Source organism: Pseudoliparis swirei, chromosome 5 (assembly GCF_029220125.1).
Source record: "Pseudoliparis swirei isolate HS2019 ecotype Mariana Trench chromosome 5, NWPU_hadal_v1, whole genome shotgun sequence".
Lineage (NCBI taxonomy): Eukaryota > Metazoa > Chordata > Actinopteri > Perciformes > Liparidae > Pseudoliparis > Pseudoliparis swirei.
Genome location: NC_079392.1, coordinates 7,435,627 through 7,458,419, shown reverse-complemented (window position 1 = coordinate 7,458,419; position 22,793 = coordinate 7,435,627). Strand labels below are relative to the sequence as shown.

Genomic DNA, 22,793 nt, shown 5'->3' with positions numbered 1-22,793 from the left:
TCATCACAATATTCTAATTTTCTGAGACAGTCCTGTACACTACCGTTCAAAAGTTTGGGGTCACTTAGAAATGTCTTTATTTTTCAAAGAAAAGCACTGTTTTTTCAATAAAGATAACATTAAATTAATCAAAAATACACACAATACATTGTTAATGTGGTAAATTAATATTCAAGGTGGAAGTGTCTGGTTTCTAATGAAATATCTCCATAGGTGTATAGAGGCCCATTTACAGCAACTATCACTCCAGTGTTCTAATGGTACATTGTGTTTGCTAATCACCTTAGAAGACTAATGCCTGATTAGAAAACCCGTGCAATTATGCTAGCACAGCTGAAAACAGTTATGCTGGTGATATAAGCTGTACAACTGGCCTTCCTTTGAGCTTGAAGTTTGTAGAACAAAATGAATACTTCAAATATTAATCATTATTTCTAACCTTGTCAATGTCTTGACTATATTTTATATTCATTTGATAAATAAAAGTGTGATTTTTCATGGAAGACACGAAATTGTCTGGGTGACACCAAACTTTTGAACGGTAGTGTATATGTAAAAATATATGTATATATATCTATATATATATCATTTATTATAAATACAAAACAGATCAATAAAATAAAAATGTTTTAGTCACTGGATACACTCCAAGAGATACTTGCCAAAGATTTCAGTTATAATAAATAGTAGGAATATATATATGTATATATATATATAACGCGGATGTCGAGATTCCCATTTTAACTAAAAGTTCCCTAACGGCAGTCTGGGTAAATACATTTCTTGACAAAAATAAATCTGACAACAGATAATATATGAACAATGTGTTTAAAGTGTGCAGAGAGATAAAATACTTAACAGGAAGAAAACATGAATGCTTTTATTTCATAATATTTTCAACATGGTGCACACGAAGTGCTTGTGGTCAATATGAGTATTACAACAACAAACACAAAATGATCCTTTCCCCTGACACTCACACACACACACACACGTTTAGGTAATCTCATCTTTTTAGGGGTCTGCGATGTGTGTACAGTTCACTCTCTGGGTGTGTTTCCGTCTACCGGTTTGGATTTTCAATTTGCACATTAAAAAAAATCTCATATGACTGGCGTCATTTTTGCTTAAGAGTGCTGCATGAATGGGTTTTCAAACAGGTTAGAGGTATGTTTATATATTTAGAGCTATGTGTGTTATAACAACCAGTCAGTCAGAGCTGTTTGTGTTATAACAACCAACGTGTTAGTCATTTACAAGAATAAACAAATGACTCTAAATGAAATGTGGGGCAAGTTATGTTCAAATAATGAACTGTAAAATAACATTTATTTCACTTGGACCATTTATACAAATTTAAAAATCAATTACGGATGGTGTCCTTTAATTTGTCGATAACATCCCTGTGATGTAAAGCTGTTTCCCTCGTCCCTGAACCTGGGGCAGTGCCTGGTGGCGGTCCACTGGTCCACACAGACCCGGCACCCAATGAGGCTGCGGCAACATTGTGCCACCGCTGGTCATGACATCTGCAAGATGAAGTGTGTGTGTGTGTGTGTGTGTGTGTGTGCGTGCGCGTGCGCTAAAATAGACAATTATCTGCTACTTCATTGGAGCTGGCAAAGTTAAAAATATGGTGTGATGAATAAATTATTGTCACTCAAATTCTAACAATATCATTATATGTGATGTATATCATAGTATATTATTTCGTTTGTAATGTATAGAACAAACACATTGGTTTACTGACTGAATGCATTATGGTACTCAGACCTTATGTTTTTTACGTTAGTGGTTTTACTCGAGTAGCTGTCAACACAGCTGATGGAAACGCAACCGGTGAGGTGGGACGACCTGCAGGTTGGAGGGTCTGAGCAGCGCACCGGTCACCGGGTCGCTGTGTCCGCGCAGCTCGTGCACGCTGCAGCCAAAAACAAGTGTGTTAAGTCTGCTGATGAGGGTCAAGGTGACTGGAGGGAAATAACACAGTCAGAGTTACGCGCCAGTCTTCCTCTTGGTGTTTTCTTGATAACTCGCCAGGTACCTGGTGAGTCACTCACTGGCAAAATAAAGAAAGTCATCACAAGAATGTGGCTAGCTGCTGGAATAGAACGCGTACCTTTAAAGACCCAGCCATGGGAAACACCCAGAAGGAAAAGGATGTAGACTCTTATAATGTGGATGGTTGACGTGTGGGAATATAAGTATATTGTGTGGCTAATACATATAACATATTAATGTCAACTATTTCGAGGCACCTGAACAGCCCATGTATCATCACATGCTGTCTATACACAGATTATAACGTTGGCTTTTACTGTTCATCCTGAGGAAATACCACAAGCAATAAAGTATGAAAGTGTTTCTTTTTCTTTTTTTGCATCACATTTGTATTTCACAAACAGAGGCTCAATCGGTCCACCCCAGACTGAAATACGTAAGCAAATATTAAATGATATATTTTGTTTGACATTCATGATCCACAGAGGATTATCCTTTACGGATCCCCTGACTTTTCCTTCTGATGCCAACAGCAGGTCAAGTTGTTCACATATCCTGTAAATGTACTGTTTGTTATTGTTTTATGTTTGTTATGGTCTGTCAAGGGACTACATATGCAAATGATGTGCAGCTAATCTGGTACAGTGCATCAAATGGTGACATTTATGTTTTAACTCATGGTCCCTTTTAAATAATAAGATAATAATATATAATATAATTAGCATCATGTTTGGCTTTACAGCGCATACAGCTGCACTGAATAGCAACAGATCACTGAGAAATAATATACTGATAATATTAATAAGAATAATGATAATGATAATAATAATAATAACTCTCGTATGAATCAAATCTATATTAGAAAAATATGGGGGAAATAATTAATATCTCTCTGTATTGCTCAATCGCACGCACGCACGCAGGCACGCACGTGCACTAACGTCAATGCCATGGAAACCGGACCGAGGCTATAAAAAGGCCGCGGACGTTCTGATTCTTCCCTTTGCACTTTGGACTTTGACATGAGCTGAACCCCCCCGTGGACTCTCCTGTGAACCCAAACCTGTGAAGGATACTGAGACTTTTGCACTTCTTGAGACTTTTTGCTGGATACAAAACTTGTTGGCGAACCGAACGACACGAGATCCGGACAACGAGAGACCCTGAGACCCTGAAAGAGGCCCTCCGACGACCGAGAACCGAGGACGAGCCCCTGCTGAACGGACTGGGCTTTGATTTGGACTATAACTGTGACGGTAAGACCCATTTTACATTTAATTCAGCATTTATATTATTAATGTGTCCCCTTAAATCCATAAAAGTGTTCTTAGTTTAGAAATCAGTGAGTTTTAAGGTTTAAAATGTTGTCTGGCAATGAGGGGGAAACGATGTTTTGTGAAAAGTGACCCTCAGTCGATGATTCGTCGTGTAAAAAAATATTTGAGTTGCAGACTGTCTTGAAAATTGCTGAAGATGTGCGGAGTGTGTTGACAATTAGTGAAGGGCATCGAAACCAGTGGCGTCCCTAGGCTAAAAAACCCGGGGCTAAAGCCCCAAATGTTTTTTCATTAGCCCCGAATGTTTTCAACCAAAAAAAAAAAATGATTTGGTACACAAGTGGTTAACACCTCCAGGTCGCACGTGACGTCATTCACCCAAAACAGCGGAGTCAGACTGGCAGCAGGCGCACGTAACAGCAAGCTGCTGTCTGAGACAGGCGCGTCTCTAGGATTTGGATATATCCGGGGCTTAGCCAGTGCGAGCGTTGCCGACGGGGGGGGGTTAGGGTTAGGGAAATTTGTAGACATAGAAACACTCTCAGACAGCAGCTTGCTGTTACTGCGCCTGCTGCCAGTCTGACTCCGCTGCTTTGGGTGAATGACGTCACGTGCGACCTGGAGGTGTTAACCACTTGTGTACCAAATCTTTTTTTTTTTTGGTTGAAAACATTCGGGGCTAATGAAAAAACATTTGGGGCTTTAGCCCCGGATGTTTTTTAGCCTAGGGACGCCACTGGTCTGAGAGTGTTTCTATGTCTACACATTTCGCTGCTTCACTCTTCTGGGCTAAACCCAGCGCCGCCGCTCCCATAACGCGCATCGCTCTGCCTTGATACGCGCCGACACACCCGCACACACAGGTGAGCTCACTCTCACTAGAAAAACTCACTAGCACGCCCCCCCCCCCCCCCTAAGCCCCGGATATATCCAAATCCTAGAGACGCGCCTGATCGAAACCCCTATGATTTTGGATTTAAGGCATCAAAACGTTGACGTTTAACTTGGAAATTACAGAAAAAAGATGGCGCCTCGAACGTTTTTATAGAATTTTCAAGTAAAATTTGCAAAGTGCATTTATTTTGTTCGATGTGAAGCGCTGGGGCCTCCGCGGTCACGTGACCTGCATGCACGTGACCCTGAGTTGCTCTGTTGTGCCCGTTGAAACGGGACTTACTGTACACACATCTGCTCCTTTACTTTCGCTATTAAAGTGATTTATTTGACATTTAACATTGAAATGCACTGGGCTCGTTGTTGCGGTGCTTTGCTTTCGGGGGGACAAGAGAGCGATCTGTTCAGTAGCGTTAACTGATGGCAGCGCAGAGCGCGCGCTGCCTCCAGCATCCTCCACGCGCCCTGAGGTGCACCTCGTGAACGGGAGAACAATGAGTTATAAACCAAAGAGGTTACTGTGTCGCCATGTCTCACTGTGCGTCATGACGCGCGTGGTTTAATGTATATTAAATACGTTCACGCCGTTTATCGCGAAGCATTGATTCATCTTTTTATTCACCGACGTCCTGAATAAATGTCTTTGCCGAGAGCTCAACTGTCGCTGAATTCACCACCAAAAGCTGTGAAAGGCCCCCAAACTTTATGAATGAATAATTATTAAATTAACTAATTTATTATGAATCCCACTTTGTTGTTTGGGGCATATGCAAATGCTGCTGACATTATCAATAACGATAATTATTATGATTATTATGATTTCCATTTGAATAAATCTTTATTATATAGTCAACATGTCCATCTTTGTGAAACATATTTTTTTAATATTTACAAAATGCATTAAAGTTTAACATGAAGTGTCACATGGAAGCAGCATTACTTGATTCTGATTCCCTCATCTGTTTAAACAGAGCTGCACTATGTTGGATGTAACTGTTAAATGTATAAAAGGCTCTTATGCACTCTTAAGCACTCTTATGTGGTCTGTCGTTGTTAGGATACGCTGTGTTTTTTTCTTCTTTTCTATTATTTCTAATAATAATATATTATTGCTAAATGTAATACAGAAATATGTATTTCCTGTTACGAGAAATCCTGACGGTTTGAACCTTTCCCTCTTAGCTGCTCTGAACGACATGCTGCCTGCGCTGGACTTCATCCGGATCGCCTCAGACGACGAAGGTAATCGAGGTGAGGCTGTTATTGCATTTGTGGGTCAGGCCATGCCTGAGGGTGGTTGGGGTCGCGGTGGTTGGGGTCGCGGTTGGTGGGGTCCCCAGGTCCCATTTGATGACGACGAGGGAGAGGAGGCCATCTCGGACAGCGAGGACGACTCCGGCTACGGCTCCATGTCCGAGACGGAGGACGAAGAAGATGACCAGCCCTTCCTTCCTCCCATCCCCTTCCTTGGTGCGCCGCCCCCCTTCTTCCACCGGCCAGAAGAGGACGAAGAGGACTCCGCCCCCTCCACCTCCGGCCTCGGCTCCTCCGTGAAGAGGACCAGGGAAGAGGACGGCGCTGGACCCTCCACCAAGAGGACCAGGGAAGAGGACTTCGGGGACTGTGCTCCCTTCCGAAGATACTGGCGGACGGATGAGGACAGCGACGAGGATTGAGGCCGACCACTTGCTCGCTGCAGGATCTGAAACCTTCATGTCTGGCAGGACTGATGAAGCCCCAGACAGCCTTCCCTCGCGTCTGGCGGGGTTGGGAATAGGTTTCATCCTGCAGCACAGGTTTTGGTGCGGTCAATCCTGAAGAAGCTCCGTCCCCGTTGTGCACTTTGGAGTCCCATGGTCGGGAGGACGCAGTGCCGTCATTCTGCCTTTATAACAGCAGCTCACTTGATGACATCATCACATCAGCTGTTCTTGCTCTTGAGTTTACTCGGGCTCTTCCCTGTGAAGCATGTTTACCATCACGCCACCAAATCGTCCCAGCACAATTTTAAGGAGGCAGAATTCTGGGATATTTGTCTCCCAAGTATGACAAGTCATTTTGGATGCATCACTGTTAAAGTGGGCGGAGTCACATCCGGGCTCAGATGTGACTCCTCCCACTTTGGCTCTATTGGAACTTCAGAATTGGAACAACTTGACAGACTTAAGATGTTTCACAAGTTCAGACGAGAACGCATTTTGAGATGAGGACCACGATCTCCGCCCTCCACTTCAGGCCTCGGATCCTCCACAAACAGAACACACTGCAGTGGGACGAGGACAGCGACTCGGATTGAGACCCTCAGCCTGTTCGCTGCAGGATTTTAAACCTTTATGTCTGGCGGGACTGACAAAGCACCAGACAGCCTTCCCTCGCGTGTGGCGGGGTGGGGAATAGGTTTCATCCTGTAGCTGAGGTTTTGGTGCGGATCGTCCTGAAGAAGCTCCGCCCCCAGATGTGTACTTTGGAGTCCCAGGAACGGGAGGATGCAGTACGGTCATCCTGCAATTAGACCAGCAGCTCACCTGACGACATCATCACCTCAGATCCATTTGTATGGAGGCTTAATCTTGACAACCCGACCAGATGTGATGCCTAAACAACTCACATCTCACCTCAAGAAAATACCATTTCAAAGTTTACATTTCCAGTTGTGTATTGTCTCCTCCGCCATTGTTCCCTGATGCTGGTGGGAAATGCATTCTGCATTCGGTAAAGTGGAACAAGTCCCATCTGGGCATCTGGACCGTGGTTGGCTATATGGGGACTTTAGAATTGGAAAGACTTTACAGACCTATGATGTTTCACAAGGACAGACGAGAACACATTTTGAGAAACAATCACCATCTCCACCCTCCAAGTCAGGCCTCAGCTTCTCCACGAAGAAGAGGAGGGAGGAGGTTTCTCAAGACAAAGCACACTAAGTTTGTCTTTGTGTACTTTGGACTCCTTTGGAGTCCAGACTCCCAGGGACGAGATTCATTCTGCAATCAGAACAGCGCCTCACTTGGTGACATCGTCACCTCAGCAGTTCTTGCGAATGAGTTTACTCCGGATCTTCATTGCGAAGCATTTTTACCATCAAACCACCAAATCGTCGGAACACTATTTTAAGGAGGCTTAATGTTGATGAACCGACCACAGATTTGATACCTAAAAAACTTGTCGCCTAAAATAATCGATAAGTATGGGAAATGTTCAGCTTTCAGACTTTCGTGACGTCGCCTGGACTCTCGCAGCTCTGCACAGCTCCTTCAGCCACCGGCTGATTCCTCCCCGTGTCTGAGGGAGAGGAACCACAAGTCCTTCCTCCCTGCTGCTGTCAGGCTGCACAACACACTGCAGCAGATCCTGGAGGTCCTGGCAAACCCGGCACTTTACTCTGTTTTCCCCCTGTATATTTAGTATTAGTATTTAGTTTTTAGTATTTAGTTTTGTGTTTTATATTTAATTTCTATTAATGCTCTGATGTACCCTGCTGCTGTGATTCTTGAAATTTCCCCACTGTGGGACGAATAAAGGTTTATCACATCATATCATAATCTTGATGAACCGACCACAGATTTGAGGGGGGTGCTGCGAGATTATGAGGTGCCGGGCTGTCGGGTCTCTGTACGACTGTTTGTATTCTCTGCAATAAATCAGATTTGTTCCCTGTGTTCATTTGACTCTCTGGTTATTTCTTAGAGTTAGGTGAAGGTGGCTGAACCCGACAGATGTATTGTAAAAAACTACTAACGTGAAGAAAAGTCTCCAAGTCTCTTTTACTCAGGTTTCGATGGCCGTAGCACAAGAAGCAGCAACAAGGATGGAGGACCACAGGACCAGACGAGAAGGATGGAGGACCACAGGACCAGACGAGAAGGATGGAGGACCACAGGACCAGACGAGAAGGATGGAGGACCACAGGACCAGATGGACAGCGGCGGTCGTCTTTCTTTCAGAAGCTGAGGGTTGATGTCCACCGACCCCCCTGAACCCCTCTCAGCACCCCAGAGTCCGAGACCCAGGGAGTAAGGTCCTCCCAGCCCCTCCACCCCGACACCACCCGCCCCCCAGCCGAGAGGACGAGGAGGGTCCCCTCCCCACCAGCACAAAGGACGTAGTTTATTTCCATCTGCTTTTTTATATTCTTTATTATATCATATTTGTGACTTTTTTTGTTTTTTCCCTGTCTCTCTCTTGTTACGTGTGAGTCATCGCCGTGACTTCCGGCACCTGGCCTCATCTCCACACCTGCACGTCGTCTCCAGCACCGGTCTTCACTCAAGTCATCAACTCCTTCCTGCTGAAACACCCCGGCTTCCCTCACCAGCTGCCAGATGACTTCACCGTTTCCAGTGGTCCTTAAATCTCAGCCTCTCTAGCATTGAGAGAGCTGCAGCCCACCACCCCCCACCACCCCTCACGCCCCCTCACGCCCCCTCTCCACCCCTCACCGTTCTGTCTGCATTCCCCTCCTGTCGTACCATCAAATAAACTCTTTACCTTCACCCAACCTTGTTGTCCCCGTGTCTGTTTGGGTCCTGACAAAACAGACCCTCTGATGGTCCAAGCAGTAGTTGCTATTTTGTTAAACAGGCACATTTTATTAAAATATAGTAACATTTGTGCAACTTGGAACTGATTTAATTGCTGGAATAAAACCTTATAGTTTAAATACAAAACAGTATTCTGCACACGAAAAATAAGAAATAAATGAATCAGAAAAGTTCTGCTAAAATGCCAATATACAGTAACGGCATATTCTACAGTATATCCAATATATACAAACAACTTGTACCAGTTGTGTCTTAAAAAATGAAATTACAACATTTTAAATGAATGTCTCATAATAACTTTGCCTCCTGCTCCTCAAACTAATTTCTGAGGTTCTTGAATGCATTCAAAATAATGCCTGAATAAATTAATGTAGACCTTATATATGAGTAGCCAAGTAGGCTATATGTATTTATTTTGAAAGCAATTTAGAATATTTAGGTAATAGGTTCAGGTTTAATGGAGCAGCCTTGTTTTTTTATTCCACATCACATCCTTTACAATCCAAAAGGGCTGACGTGAGGTCAGATTCCCAAAACGTGTTTCAGTTGCATTGCTAATGCATGGTAGCCTAATTAACACGTTTCCTGAATGCATCTCAAACTGATGCAGGTTTGCACTGTGTGGGTAGTTAGCCTGCTACTAGCTAGCTAACAACGACCCTCTGGGAGGTGAACAGACTTTGGATATCGCTTTTCTTTTTTCATGGCAGTTCTTTTCTTTTTTTTGTTGCTTGGAAGATAAACTGTGTCCCTCTATCGCTGGCTTTTATTTTGACATTCATCTCAAGCACTTCCGTTTTGTCGTTTTTGTAATCAGATGATTTCCATGCCTGGAAGTCCTTGAGAAAAATGCAATCCCAAAGGTTTTGGGAAGTCATGGAAAACTAGGAAATGTAGTTTTTACTCTTCTGGGTAACGAACATAGTTCGAACAGAGTTTGCAAATATATTGTGCACAATTACTTTTTCTAACAATTAAAATTAACAAAATATTGGAGGGGACAATTGTCTTTCATCTTTCTTTTCATGACCTTGACCTTTGACCCGATTGATCCCAAAATCTAATCAAATGGTCCCCGGATAATAACCAATCATCCCACCAAAATGTCATGCGATTCGGTTTAAAACTTTTTTTGTTATGCGAGGAACACGCATACAAAGAAAGAAATGAATAAATAAATACACGGCGATCAAAACATAACTTTCCACATTTCCAACATTAATATTTGGTCCCTTCAAATAAATGTGATCCTCTCTGGATAAACACAATCTACTGCGCATCATAAACGGACGCTTACTTCCTAACAAAGCGCCATGCTGCCGTCTCGCCCTAATCCTCAGGCCTCCTCCCTCCTATAATCTGATTACAGTGGAGTCTGCCAGCGCTCGTGTCCTCCATGCATTTGTGTACTTGTGTGACTTAAGACGAGGAGGATTGGCAGCAGACACGGGAACACAAATCCGTTTTGGACCGCCATCCCATCCCGGACCCGTGGGCTCGTTCACGGTCACCGGCTCTACCCACAATGCCCGTGTTTTACTCTCCTGTTGCCGAGAGCCTGCAGATGGGTGTGGCCTACATGGGAGGCTCTGTGTTCACCAACAACAGGACGGCAGACAGCGACTCATCCAGGGAGCAGGAGGACGCCTCTGGTTGGTCACGGCTTCCACTCACTGTTGTGCAACATTAGTGTACTTTGAAAATACATTAGAATATAGAAAAGTGAGAATGCACATATATATATATATATATATATATATAAATGTGTTAATATGTGAAACTCAAACAAATTCTGATTTCATCGCGGCAATGACTTCTGGACTTCTGTTATGATCATTTCTAATACAGTTAATAATTAATACATTTTCATTGTGCAATGCTCCTGTGATGAATAATGCACGCTTTGGTCTTTTCAAACATGTAATACTGGTCTTGAATCATGTGTCAAAGTTCTGATATCCTGACCTCATCAACAGCTGAAAGACGCTGCTTACTGTAACACCCTGTTCTGTTTCTCCTGTGTTCCGTGTCTCCTATGTGTCTTCTCCGTCATAATTGTTTAATTCCCTGCACCTGCCCTCAGCCACACTTGTCTCATTACTGTCTGTCGTACACCCGTTTCCCCCCCTATATATTGTGTCAGTCTTTCCCTTGTCTGCGGTCGGATTGTTCTGTCAGGTTCTAGTGACGGGGTGAGGCTCAGGCGCAGAGAGACAGGCTGGACGCAATATGAATAACAAAAAAAGCACTCTTTAATGAGGCAAAACAGTTGACAAAAAACAAGGTCCAAAAGGGGCAGGCAGAGAATCCAGGTTCCGGGCAGGCAGGGTCAACAGGCAGAACCAGGAACACAGACAGGATGACGGGAAAAGGACACAGAACTAGAGACGACAATCCGACAGCAGACAAGGGAAAGACTGACACAATATATAGGGGGGGAAACACAGGTGTACGACATCAGACACTAACGAGACAAGAGTGGCTGAGGGCAGGTGCAGGGAATTAAACAATTAAGACAGAGAAGACACAGAGGAGACATAGGAGACATGGAACACAGGAGAAACAGAACAGGGTGTTACGCTTACTATTAAAAAACTTTGCAGTGACGGTAATCGTGGATACGTTATAACAGAGTACTTACCCTCTGGATACCATGTCTGCAATACAGGCAAATCTGAATGATGTAACCTTATATACAAGCAAGTGTCTGCTGTGATGAATATCAAGAGAACGTGAATATTGAATCCCATGAACTCGTGTCGTCTTTAAACAGCCGCCTGTTGGTGTTTGTCTTGCAGTGGTGAGCGAGCTGGTCTCTCACCTTCCCCTCCAGATGCTTCTGTACTTCAACATGTTTTATTTCCCCTGTTGGTGGTTTTCTGCTGTCTTCATGTTGGAAGTGAAGGTGAGTTGGGAAGAAATTAAAATTCCTAAAACAAAGCATAGATTAATCCTTTGCAAAGTGGGAGTTCATTCTACTCGACAGCAAAAATTAAAAATATTTTCATGAATTATTTTTAGATCTTTCAGTTGTGGATTCATTTGAGGGGTTTTTTCAACACCAAAATCAACCGCCTCCTCCTCCCTGCATGTGTGAGTGAATAGATGAGATAAAAGAAAGCGCTCGGTGGAATGAGGTAGACATTGCCAGAGGTACTGCGTACAAGGCAAGAAAGTAGTATTAATGATGCCATGATAAGAAAAGCCTAATAAATGGAGCAAAATAACATTAATATTTACACGCGTGGGGTAATGAGGACTCCAACAGCAGGTGCAGGATGTTGGTGCAGTACTGCATGCTCAGCCAGTGGGGACAGCGTTGAGCTGGAGGGGCCTGGGGGCCACAACGTGTTCCTATGAGTTCTCAGTTCTCTTGGTCCAGAGGATATAAACAATGACAACATGTTTCCTATTGGATCTGGTCTGCATTGATCATGTTGCTCATTTATAGGAGAGTCTTGTTGCAAGTGTCAAATAAAATAAAGAATAAAACAATTAAACATAAAGTTGTATTCTGGAGGAGAGAAATTCATGCAGAACTTTCTCAGAAAAACTAAATCGGATGGCAGCTAATATGTATATACAAAACAATGTTTTCCAACAGAGAGCCTTTGTTTTGTGGTCTTTTTTTAATTAAAAGATCTTTTTAATAATTCTCTCCCATAAAGTAGTCTACTATGACCCCCTCCCCCGCATGTTCTATGATCGGGCGCCAACTTACTCATCTGTTGTACCGACTCTTCCTTCTACCCCCTCGCATGGAGCCAGCTTACCGCGTCTTTATCGGAGTTTGTCTGCACGTTGGAGGCCTGTGTCCTGAAAGTAAAAAGATGTTTACAAAAAAGATGTTTACGCACCCTCGCCCGACATCCCCGCTGTGCTTTATTTCCAGTTCTATTATCTTCCCGGGTACTACCGGGCTCTGCTCATCACGGGGATGATCCTCCTCACGCTCGTTGAAGTGGTCCGACTCTATCTGGGCTACGTCGGCAACCTGAAAGAAAAGGTAGTGCAAACCCACATCCTGCTTGACCCACCGCGGGGGGGCTCTTTAGTATGGAGGACTCAAAATGACTTAAGTATAAATAAATAAATGCATGAATAAATATGGAAATAAATAAATTAATGCTTAAATAAATGTATAAATAAATAAATGCTTAAATAAATGTATAAATAAATAAATTCTTAAATAAATGTATAAATAAATAAATACAGGAATGAATAAATATAAGTTATAAATCAACAGGACATCATTAAATAAATATATTTCTACATTTCTGTATTTCTTTTTTTAATCTATTTATGTGTCCACACGTATTTCTTCATTTATTTATGTGTGACATTTACGTGTCCGTATATTCAAATGAGCTGGGCGGTCAGAAATGTAGAAATATATTTATTTAATGATGTCCTGTTGATTTATAACTTATATTTATTCATTCCTGTATTTATTTAAGCATTTATTCATTTATTTATACATTTATTTATTCATTCATACATTTATTTAAGCATTTATTTATTTATTCCTATATTTATTCATGCATTTATTTATTTATGTATTTATACTTAAGTCATTTTGAGTCCTCCATACTTTAGTGGACTTGGCAACAACTGTTGACTTTGTGTGTGTGTGTGTGTGTGTGTGTGTGTGTGTGTGTGTGTGTGTGTGTGAGTGTGTGTGCTTTCATCTGGATAAAACTGAAGCACTTGATGACTGCTTTACTGTTTCTTTGCATCCCCCCCATTCATTCCCTCACGCCCCGTCATCAGGTGCCAGAGCTGGCAGCCTTCTGGCTCCTGTCTTTCATGTTCCAGCTGCCAGTGCTGCTGTTCTTCCTGACCGATGAGGGGATTATCATCCTGCCCCTAGAGAGAGCCGTCCACTCCCTCTACCTCCTCCTCCTGCTCGCCCAGATCCTGGCCTCGTTCCTGGCGCTCAGGACCATGACCCGGAAGCTCACCTTGCTCTTCCATCTGCGCCAGTTTGGCAAGGTGGAGAGCCTCCAGCACGCGGGGACGAGCCCCGTCTCCGGGCTGCCCTACCGCCGCAGTGTGCTGCCCATGTCACTCCCCCGGGATGTGTACCATTAGAGGAAGAAGCTGTTTGTACATTCAGTTCACTCTCTGGGTGTGTTTCCGTCTACCTTTTTGGATGTTCAATTTGCCCATAAAAACAAATCTAATATGACTGGCGTCCTTTTAATTTTCTTAAGTGTGCTGCATGAATGACTTTTGGGGAAGCGTCACAGTCAGCTGTCAGGAAGTTCAATTTCAGCTAATCGGATTTCACATTTCAAATATGGCGACGCCTTTCTGTCTCCTATTGGCTCACAGTGCTGTCAATCTTGTCTTTCTTGGTACCAATCGATTCTATTGGCTCTAAGTATTCCAATGACGTGTCGTTCTTTAAAATCCGCCCTTCCCCGGCGGAGATATCTGCACGCGCAACAGCTGCGCTGTGACAGATCCAAAAACCGACTTTACGCACAGCACGCACGCGCACAGCACCACTTTGTTTGATCGTTTTTTAATCTTTGATTTACTGTTTTAAAGCCACATAATGATGTATTTGCATGTATTGAACACCACAAGTAAAAGTGAAAGTGAAATAAATGGTTTGGTACATGAGAAAAGTCAAATGGCACAGATGGTGCTTCAATGTGCCCAAATGCAAATTTTAGAGACCTCGCCTAAATTCTCTTTACTAAAAAGTCTCCAACTATTGTTCTGCTTTATTTTTTCTGAGTCAAATTTTGCAGTGAGTCTGTTCACAAGTTGTATTATTATCTGGGTGATTTTATGAAAATAGAAGATTCATCTTTATTTACTCTTAACCAGTAAGATATATACTAATATTTACACATCTGAACAAAAGCTCACATGTGTTCCCTTTATTATAACACCAACATTATTCAAATAGCTTTTGTGGTTGCAGAGCTACACCCTTTTTAGTTTGGGTATGTCATTTCAGCAGAAACCTCAAAAATCGTGTGGGGTTCAGGAGGTTAATATTCATGTAAATATGTACACAGAAAGAATCAACTTTTCAATTATTCATTGCATTGTTTAATGCAACACATTTCCTAATATAGTTTAATCAAAGTCATGTGTGTGTGTAGATTTGTTGCTGTTATCATATTTATATTTCCACCTCATTGTGCTGTTTCTTGAATGAACACAACAAACTTTTCTTATTCATTTCTTATTTATTTGGTGCAGAATACGGTTTTGTATTCAAACTAAGGTTTGATAACAGTAATTTTGTTAAATTCAGTTTAAAGAGACTGAGACTGTACTTCAAGCAACATCAACGGTTTACACTTGTTTGTTTGCTAGAGAAAGTACTGGTATTTTTCCAAATATTATGTGACTCAGTAGTTTAATTATCTGTTGTGTCAGTCCTTGAAGTTCAGGCAGGTTGTGCCTTTAAAGCCCCCTGACTTGCATTTGCATTACATTGATCTGGAAAATGATAACTCGTAAAAACACCTTTAGTGGACTTGCAGTGGATGAACAGCCAGCAGCAACACGGCATCATTCTTTTGTTGCTATTCGTTGGCGTGCTGGTGGCAGTAATAACTTGTGTAACCATGTGATGAAGAGGAGGAGTTGCAAGCTGTTGGATCTTCCACAAGGCAGCCTGGAGGAGAGGCTGCAGAGGGACAAAGCTCTTCTCCAGGTAACCAAGAACAACTGTTGTCTTCTAACCACTTCTCCCCCTCTAATTTTCATTCATGAGGTTGCCAACCGTGTAGTAGACGGACGCCTTCTGGACGCCATGGGGGAAGCAAGAGCTTTCATTAAGAAATGTTGCTGTGGTGATGGAAAATAAAAAATAATTAAATATAACTATTGTGTGTATTATTTTACGCAACTATACTAGTCTGCATGTAGCATATTCCAATCTGTTAAAAACGTTCTCCTGAGAGCAACCTGCGTAACATCCGGTTGTACTTTTTATCACGGAGGATGGCAATTTTTTTTTTTAAATGGAACTTTAAAAAGTAAAAAGGCAGCGCCGTCTATTTCTTCTGCTCGTATTCTCTGCCGACCTCACTAAACTTTAGCGCCGCGCTCTCGTCTTTTCAAATGATGATTCCATGCGAATGCAACATCAACACTGCCTCGCTGCTGTCTTCACTTCAAAGATTGCAGAGTGTAACTGGACGCTCAGCTCGGTGACCTCGATGTAATGATCACACGGGGCAAGGTCAGAGGAGGTTCACGATATTTAGACTATACAGCGTAGTTTTTGTTTGCAGTTTCTTTTGGATGGATGTTTACAAAAGTTCCTTTCTCAAATCTCGCTCTCTCCGGAGGCATCTTGTTAGAATATATAATATATATATTATATGTATATATATATATATATATATATATATACATATAATTAAAGAAGTCATTAATGCAGCTGAGAACACTATTTAGATCAGATCACCAGAATCTTTTTTCTCACTTGTCATCTTGGGGTTCTAGATCCCAAAGGAAAAAAAAAGGATAAAACGAGACATGTGTAAATGTACCAGATGTTCACGTGTTAAGAATAAGTTCACTATTGACAGAAATGCTGGAGAAGCCAGCGAGCCAAGAGAGCCAGCAGACGTGTGGCGAGCGGGGCCCGACGGAGGCCTACAGGATCACTGGGAAGCTGGCGGTAGAATAACGGCCAGAAAAACCTCCTTCGTTTTGTTATTTCCTTCTGAAATGTTTGTGACTACTTCATATACAATACGGGTGGTAAAACGCAGACCGTCTACTATAATGTCACTTTTAAGAATAGCAGTGAAATATATATATGATTTAAGGAAAAATGTAACTTATAAGGAAGATGCAGTTTGAGTTGAAGAACACCATTCACTAGGAAGCAGATGGACTTTGTTATTAATTCCTAGTTTTTTACCGGGTCCATAGGGCCACCAACTAAATCTGGGCCCTTGGGCCACCCTATATCGGATAATGCTAATACAGCGTTCTACTGTATTAAAATGCAGTTTCTTCTTCTTAAAAACCTTGGGGGGAGTAAAAGTGCATGAGATATTATTGCAGTTACTTCAGTAATCTTGAAGTAGATGCATCAGTATCGACTAATAATGTCACTTCCATGGGACGTACTGCACAACCACTACTGTTACCGCTGTTACGTAAACTACACAAACTGGTACTATGCATGTACTTGTACCTCGGTAGTAATAAAATGCATGAATTGTATTTGTATCCGAGTAATTGAATGTATTTGTATTGCTACTTGAATTGTAAGTAACCCGGCGACCTCATCCCCTCCTGTACTGAATTGAGAAAATAAACAACAAAAACTAAATGTAACCTTATAGTTGCCACACGCATAGAAGGTGAGGCGGCCTAGAAGAACTCTGTATGTGTGTGTAAGATTAAACATTTTACACAAGGTCTGTTCAACCGGCATGATAATTTCTTAACATCACGTGTAATCCAGATAGTCTCACATGCGTTTCTGCCAAAGAAATAAGATGTCATGTTGGTGTGGTACCCTGAAGTACCCGCAGGGGGCGCTGTTGTCTCTTTCGAACAGAAGGAGTCAAACTGGAGTCCCAGCCCGACAGCCCGGCAGCACATAAGACTCCGTGTCTCCTGTCACTGTGTTTCTCACCAACAGGGCTCAATGTTTCTCTTCTGCATCGTGGAACTTTACAATAGCAGCAGCTAAAGGTTTAAAAAAACTTTTTTATTTATAAATAAAAGGATCTCGCTCTTTCATGGCTCGACTTTGAAAACAAAAAAAAAGGGAAAACACTGGGATCCGAGTGGCCAGGTGAGTATCGGCCCGGAGATAACGTGAAGGAGTGTGGACTGTAATGCTGTGTTTTAATAATACCGGGAGGTAAACTGTCGATGACCAGAACAACAACAACAACGTATGCACACAATGAGCGAGTATAATATATTTTTGGGGAAAAACGCATAATGTATTTTCATCAGGTGTGTTTGTGTGTGAGTTGCCAAGGAAAAATCGACATTTTTTTCAGATTGAAATGGTGGGCATGCTCATAATCTGGTGGGTAAAAAGGTGTTTAATGCAGCATAAGTGACAGGTGGGTTTAGGGAAGAGGAGGGCACTTTCTTTATGGAAGGATATTTGAGAGAATTCATTGAATATTAGAAAATACTAATGGGCTATGCTACTAAATGATGACGTCATCATTTAGTAGTATAGCTTAGTACTTTTTTTTAGTACTTCAAAGTCACAATATTATATCTGGAGGGAATCAAACGTTTAGGTCATACATGGAAACTCAACCACCATCCTTCTTATGGCAAAAGCTTATTGAGCATTTTTTTAACTACTGACAATATTAAGTTTCTAATGTAGACTTTATAGAGAATAACAGCTCCCCAAAAGTGAAGCCAAAAAGTCAACTTTGCCCCCGTGTGGCTGGCTGCAGTACAGGACTTAAACCCCGCCCCTCTCCATTGATCGCTGATTGGACGTGGGCCAAACGAAACACTCGTGAATTTTATGATTGATAATAAACTCGATACCGCTGCTCCGGCTTCTCCGATCTCATTCTGCGCTGCAGTCCGGCCATATCACGAGGGGGAAATCCCCAAGATGGCCGCCCCCGTATCCGGGATCGTCTGTCCTCACTTTTATCGAGCAGCCATTTAAAGTACATGAGCGACATTCTTTCCTCTCTATCTTTACACAGCATAGAAGGAAGATGCATTTAGCCGACCTTTCAGGTTTAAAGAAAATGTCGAAACGTCAAATTAGCCTTTTTACTAATTTAGTACGACGACGACTGACGAAAACTAGCATAAGATCAGGGGAGCAACAAGTGGGAGCTTTAGAGTTCCAATCCTTTTTCTATTTTTTTAAGGAAAAGACTCACAGGCATGTGTATGTGCTAACCGGAAGAAACGTGCACACACGTCTGCATCGAACCTTGAATCTCTCTCATGTGTTTGTTTAGTTGTTTCCATCTTAATTTAAAAGCTTATCCCCAAACTGAGGGCTTCTAATACTCTATTCTCACACCCTGACGTGTTTGACACCGGCTGCATTTACACATGTTGCAGTTGTTGTTTGACGACTGTCGAGGCTTCTGTGCTTCTGTGTTTTTCCCCCTAGTTTTTTTTGCTAGATTTGTCTTCTCGGTGTCACGCGGCTTCTGGGAGTTGAGTGTGTGACTCCACCTCGTCGGGGCTTTTGATGGTGACGTGGGGTTTCAGGACAGTGTTGCCTGGTTACACCACAGTCACCGGTGCAGACCCTAGCAGCGGTGTAATCTCATTAAAATGCCCCCTTTCTCTCTCTCTCACACACACACACACACACACACACACACACACACACACACACACACACACACAGACACTGTCTCTCGACTTGAATTCCACGCTCGGCCTCCGTGCGTCACCGCTCTGGTCACAAAGACCTTCAGAGAACGCATCTCGTCACCGCATGCACCCTATGACCTTTTAACACTTCTTCTAATTCGTTTACATGCATGCAAGAATCCCAGTTATGACCGTATTAATCAAGCCACCACTGTTAAAAATATTTGATACATTGGATTTGTAATAGTGGCTCTTGAGCCCATCACATCAGTAGGAACCTAGTGTGGTCATCCCTCGCGAGTCATTACTTAATATACAGATAATTTAATCAATGACAATGTTGATAGGTTCAAGTTGGTGATTCTTAACCTGGGGCCTGGGGGCGCTCAGGGGTCCTTAAGGAACCCCTCCTCAAACAAATGGGGAGTAGTTCATTTTCACTTTTTAATTCACAATAAAAGTGAGCCAAATGTGAGTAAGTCATACTCTAACTAGAGATTTCACTTGCTCCCGGTTCCCTGACAACGACAGCATTCTGTGTCTCGATCATATCTAAGAACCAGAACCTTTCTGTTCCTCAGATTTAGATCACAGATGACCATATTTGTGCTTGAGACTGCTCGTCAAAAACAACTTACCATTGATGTCACTTTGGGAGTTGGGGACTTCTGGGTTTTTCGATCAGCACTAACAAATCGTCAGAATAATCACTTCTGAAACCTTCAATCTGAAGACTGAAATAAATTTGCATTTCTGTCACTCCTTCATCTCAGAGTATATCAAGCGGCCTAGTAGAATACCTTTCGCAGCGTTAACCAAGTTTGGTTTTAAAGTCAATCATGGATCTCTCCAAATCGAGGACGATGCTAATTCTGCGCCAGGACAATTAAATATGGTTTCTTAATAAAAACCATATTGTGTTGCGTCTGCTCCAAAAACCCTGAGCCATGGGGCCATTTATCTAAAACACAGAGAATCTTAGTTTATCAGACATTATGTTGTTTAATCTTGCTTCGTTAGTTCTATTTTATTGCCCTTATACCTGACGGGGAGAGAATCCTTCGGGTTGCGTTTCCACACTGACTGCAGGTCGAAGCTTCGTTCTTGCCGTCTGCACCTGTTTTTGCGACACAGAAGGTGCCAGGTGCTAACGAGGTTTGGTAGATAATTGATTGACGGTAAAGTTGGTCCCCTGGGCCAGGCCAGCGGCGCCACGCGCTTATCAGCTCTGGGGCCCATTCCACAGCACACGTGAACAGTGTTGCGCTGCGCCCCGGATACGCGGCTGGCCCGCCCTCCTCACCGAGCCTGTCATAGGGATGAAACTGGCGATAACACATGCTATTGACCGCTGTACATCCCTGCCATCAACAGGCGGCGAAGGCACCACATGCACCTTATGGACTTTTTAATACTTTCTTCTAATCTTCGTTTACATGCATGCAAGAATCCCAGTTATGACCGATTACAATCGCAAGCCACCATCAACTGTTAAAAAATATTTGATACATTGATTTGTAATAGTGGCTCTTGGAGCCCATCACATCACAGTAGGAACTCTCAGTGTGGGTCATCCTCACGAGTCATTACTTAATATACAGATAATTTAATCAACGAGACAATGTTGATAGGTTCAAGTTGGTGATTCTTAACCTGGGCCTGGGGCGCCTAGGGGTCCTTAAGGAACCTCTCAAACAAATGGGAGAAGTCTATTTTCACTTTTTAACTACAATAAAAGTGAGCCAAATGTGAGTAAGCCACTCAATCTAGAACTAGCACTGTAGAGCGCAGACACCTTCGCATATCACAAGATTGGGCATTGGATTATGAATACTTTTGGTCTTTAGTTGCATGCCAATTGATATAAATTGACCGCTACGGCGGTAAAAGAAGATCTAATCAATGGTCCCCTGGATAATAACCGCTAATCATCCCACCACATTTCTCACATGCTATTCAAGACGATTTTGACCTTTTCATGACCTTGACCTTGACCCGATCGATCCCAAAATTCCACCAATGAACCTTGATAATAAATTCAAACATCCCACCAAATTTCATGCGATTGATTACTGCTTTTTTGACGCGAATAACACGCACGCACGGATTTACAACACGTCAAGGAAAGTCAAAACATTACCTTCCGCATTTTCAACAAAGCAATTAGAGATTTACCTCTACAGTTCCCCTGACAACGACAGCATTCTGTGTTCTATCATTACATCTAAGAACCAGAACCTTTCATGTTCCTCGATTTAGATCACAGATGACCATATTTGTGCTTGAGACTGCTCACAAAAACAACTTACCATTGATGTCACTTTGGGAGTTGTTGGGGGACTTCTGGCTTTTCGATCAGCACCAATAAACCGCCAGAATAATCACTTGAAACCTTTCAATCTGCAGACTGAACTAAATTTGCATTTTGTCACTCCTTCACTTAAGAGTAGCTAGTCAGTAGAATACCTTCGCAGCTGCTAACTAAGTTTATTTTGAAGTCAATTGCGGATCTCTCCAAACCGAGATTTATGCTAATTTTGCATTAGGATAATGAAATATGGTTTCTTAATAAAACCATATTGTGCTGGGCGGCCTGTCTAAAAACCTGAGCCATGCCATTTATCTAAAAACACAGAGAATCTTAGTTTATCGACATTGCGTTGTTTAATCTAGCTTCATAGTTTTATTTTATTGTTCTTTACCTGACGGGAGAATCCTTCGGCTGCATCACACTGACGGCAGGCCTAAGCTTCGATTCGATGTTCGTAATTCGTTTTACACAGAAGGTGCTAGGTGCTAACGAGGTTTGCAGATACCGATTGACGGCAGTTGGTCTCAGAATCATTGCTGTCTGAATTAATAAAATCCCCCCCCATGCACTGATGTAATTGGTTGGTCGGGCTGGTCTGTAATGCCTGAGTGGTTTTGTTAAGATGGCATACCAGTAAATAAAGCCACAAATCAATACATTTGAATATTTATTTGTAAATGAAAGCACGTAGCTATGCATTAAAAAACTTTCTGTGCCAAGGTGTAGGATGAGGTGTAGTTTTGAAATACGTTGGTTATTAGTGAGACCAGTGTTTCAGCACTGGTAAAAGTTTTTTTCGCCTCTGGATGTAAATATAAAATTCCCTTTAAACATATAAATGGATAAATGACTGAATGAGCCTTTAGTTTCTAGGAGTTTCACTACCTCATGATGATTCGCATCTGGAAGATTCAAGATGTTTATTTGTCACATACACACACAGGGTGTGTGCAGAAATGAAAGCGGCAATGCTCAGCAGGAATGCAGGCAACAAGTACACACTATTTACAATAAAACAACACAATATTTAAGGTAAGTGTGTGTGTGTGTGTAAAGTTTCAAGAGGGGCAGTTGTGTGTGGGTCTATGGGTGGAAAGTACAGGTGTGTCCGATAGCATACTTGGAAATACTGGGCTATAAAGCTTTCAAATGATGTCTCACCACGCTGCACTGATACTGAGAGCAACCAAGGAACTAGATTTGAGGAAGTAAGGAGGTTGCTTAGCGACTGTTAACAAAGCGGGTCATAAACCTCCTCAAACAAATGGGGAGTAGTTCATTTTCACTTTTTAATTCACAATAAAAGTGAGCCAAATGTGAGTAAGTCATACTCTAACTAGAACGAGCACTCGGTAGAGCGCATACCTTCGCATATCACAAGATTGGGCATTGGATTATGAACATTTTGGCATTAGTTGCATGCCAATTGGATATAAATTGACCGCGCTATGGTAA

At 42.4% G+C, this 22,793-nt stretch overlaps 2 protein-coding genes and 1 long non-coding RNA gene across 3 annotated transcripts in view; all 3 read left to right on the top strand.

Moving 5' to 3' along the window:
- Positions 1–3,802: 3,802 nt before the first annotated feature.
- On the top strand, positions 3,803–8,670 carry LOC130193961 (uncharacterized). The gene is made up of 3 exons (XR_008831745.1): positions 3,803–4,141; positions 5,355–5,423; positions 7,945–8,670. It is a non-coding gene; the product is annotated as an uncharacterized LOC130193961 (long non-coding RNA).
- A 1,432-nt stretch (positions 8,671–10,102) lies between these two features.
- Positions 10,103–13,901, top strand: zgc:112294 (transmembrane protein 17A). The gene is made up of 4 exons (XM_056415633.1): positions 10,103–10,365; positions 11,512–11,618; positions 12,606–12,719; positions 13,484–13,901. Exons 1-4 carry the CDS (start codon positions 10,239–10,241, stop codon positions 13,802–13,804), a joined length of 669 nt encoding a protein of 222 aa, XP_056271608.1. The 5' UTR covers positions 10,103–10,238; the 3' UTR covers positions 13,805–13,901.
- A 3,576-nt stretch (positions 13,902–17,477) lies between these two features.
- Positions 17,478–22,793, top strand: part of LOC130193556 (guanine nucleotide-binding protein G(I)/G(S)/G(O) subunit gamma-12-like) — a 28,067-nt gene continuing 22,751 nt past the window's right edge. Inside the window, exon 1 of the mRNA XM_056414078.1 lies at positions 17,478–17,501. The gene's annotated coding sequence lies outside the window, so the exon portion shown is untranslated. The remainder of the gene's footprint in view (positions 17,502–22,793) is intronic.

Coding starts and splice junctions, on each gene's coding strand:
- zgc:112294 (XM_056415633.1), top strand. CDS start 10,239: ATGCCCGTGTTTTACTCTCCTGTTGCCGAGAGCCTGCAGATGGGTGTG. Junction 11,619..12,605: donor TCTTCATGTTGGAAGTGAAG/GTGAGTTGGGAA, acceptor CTTTATTTCCAG/TTCTATTATCTTCCCGGGTA. Junction 12,720..13,483: donor TCGGCAACCTGAAAGAAAAG/GTAGTGCAAACC, acceptor CCCCGTCATCAG/GTGCCAGAGCTGGCAGCCTT.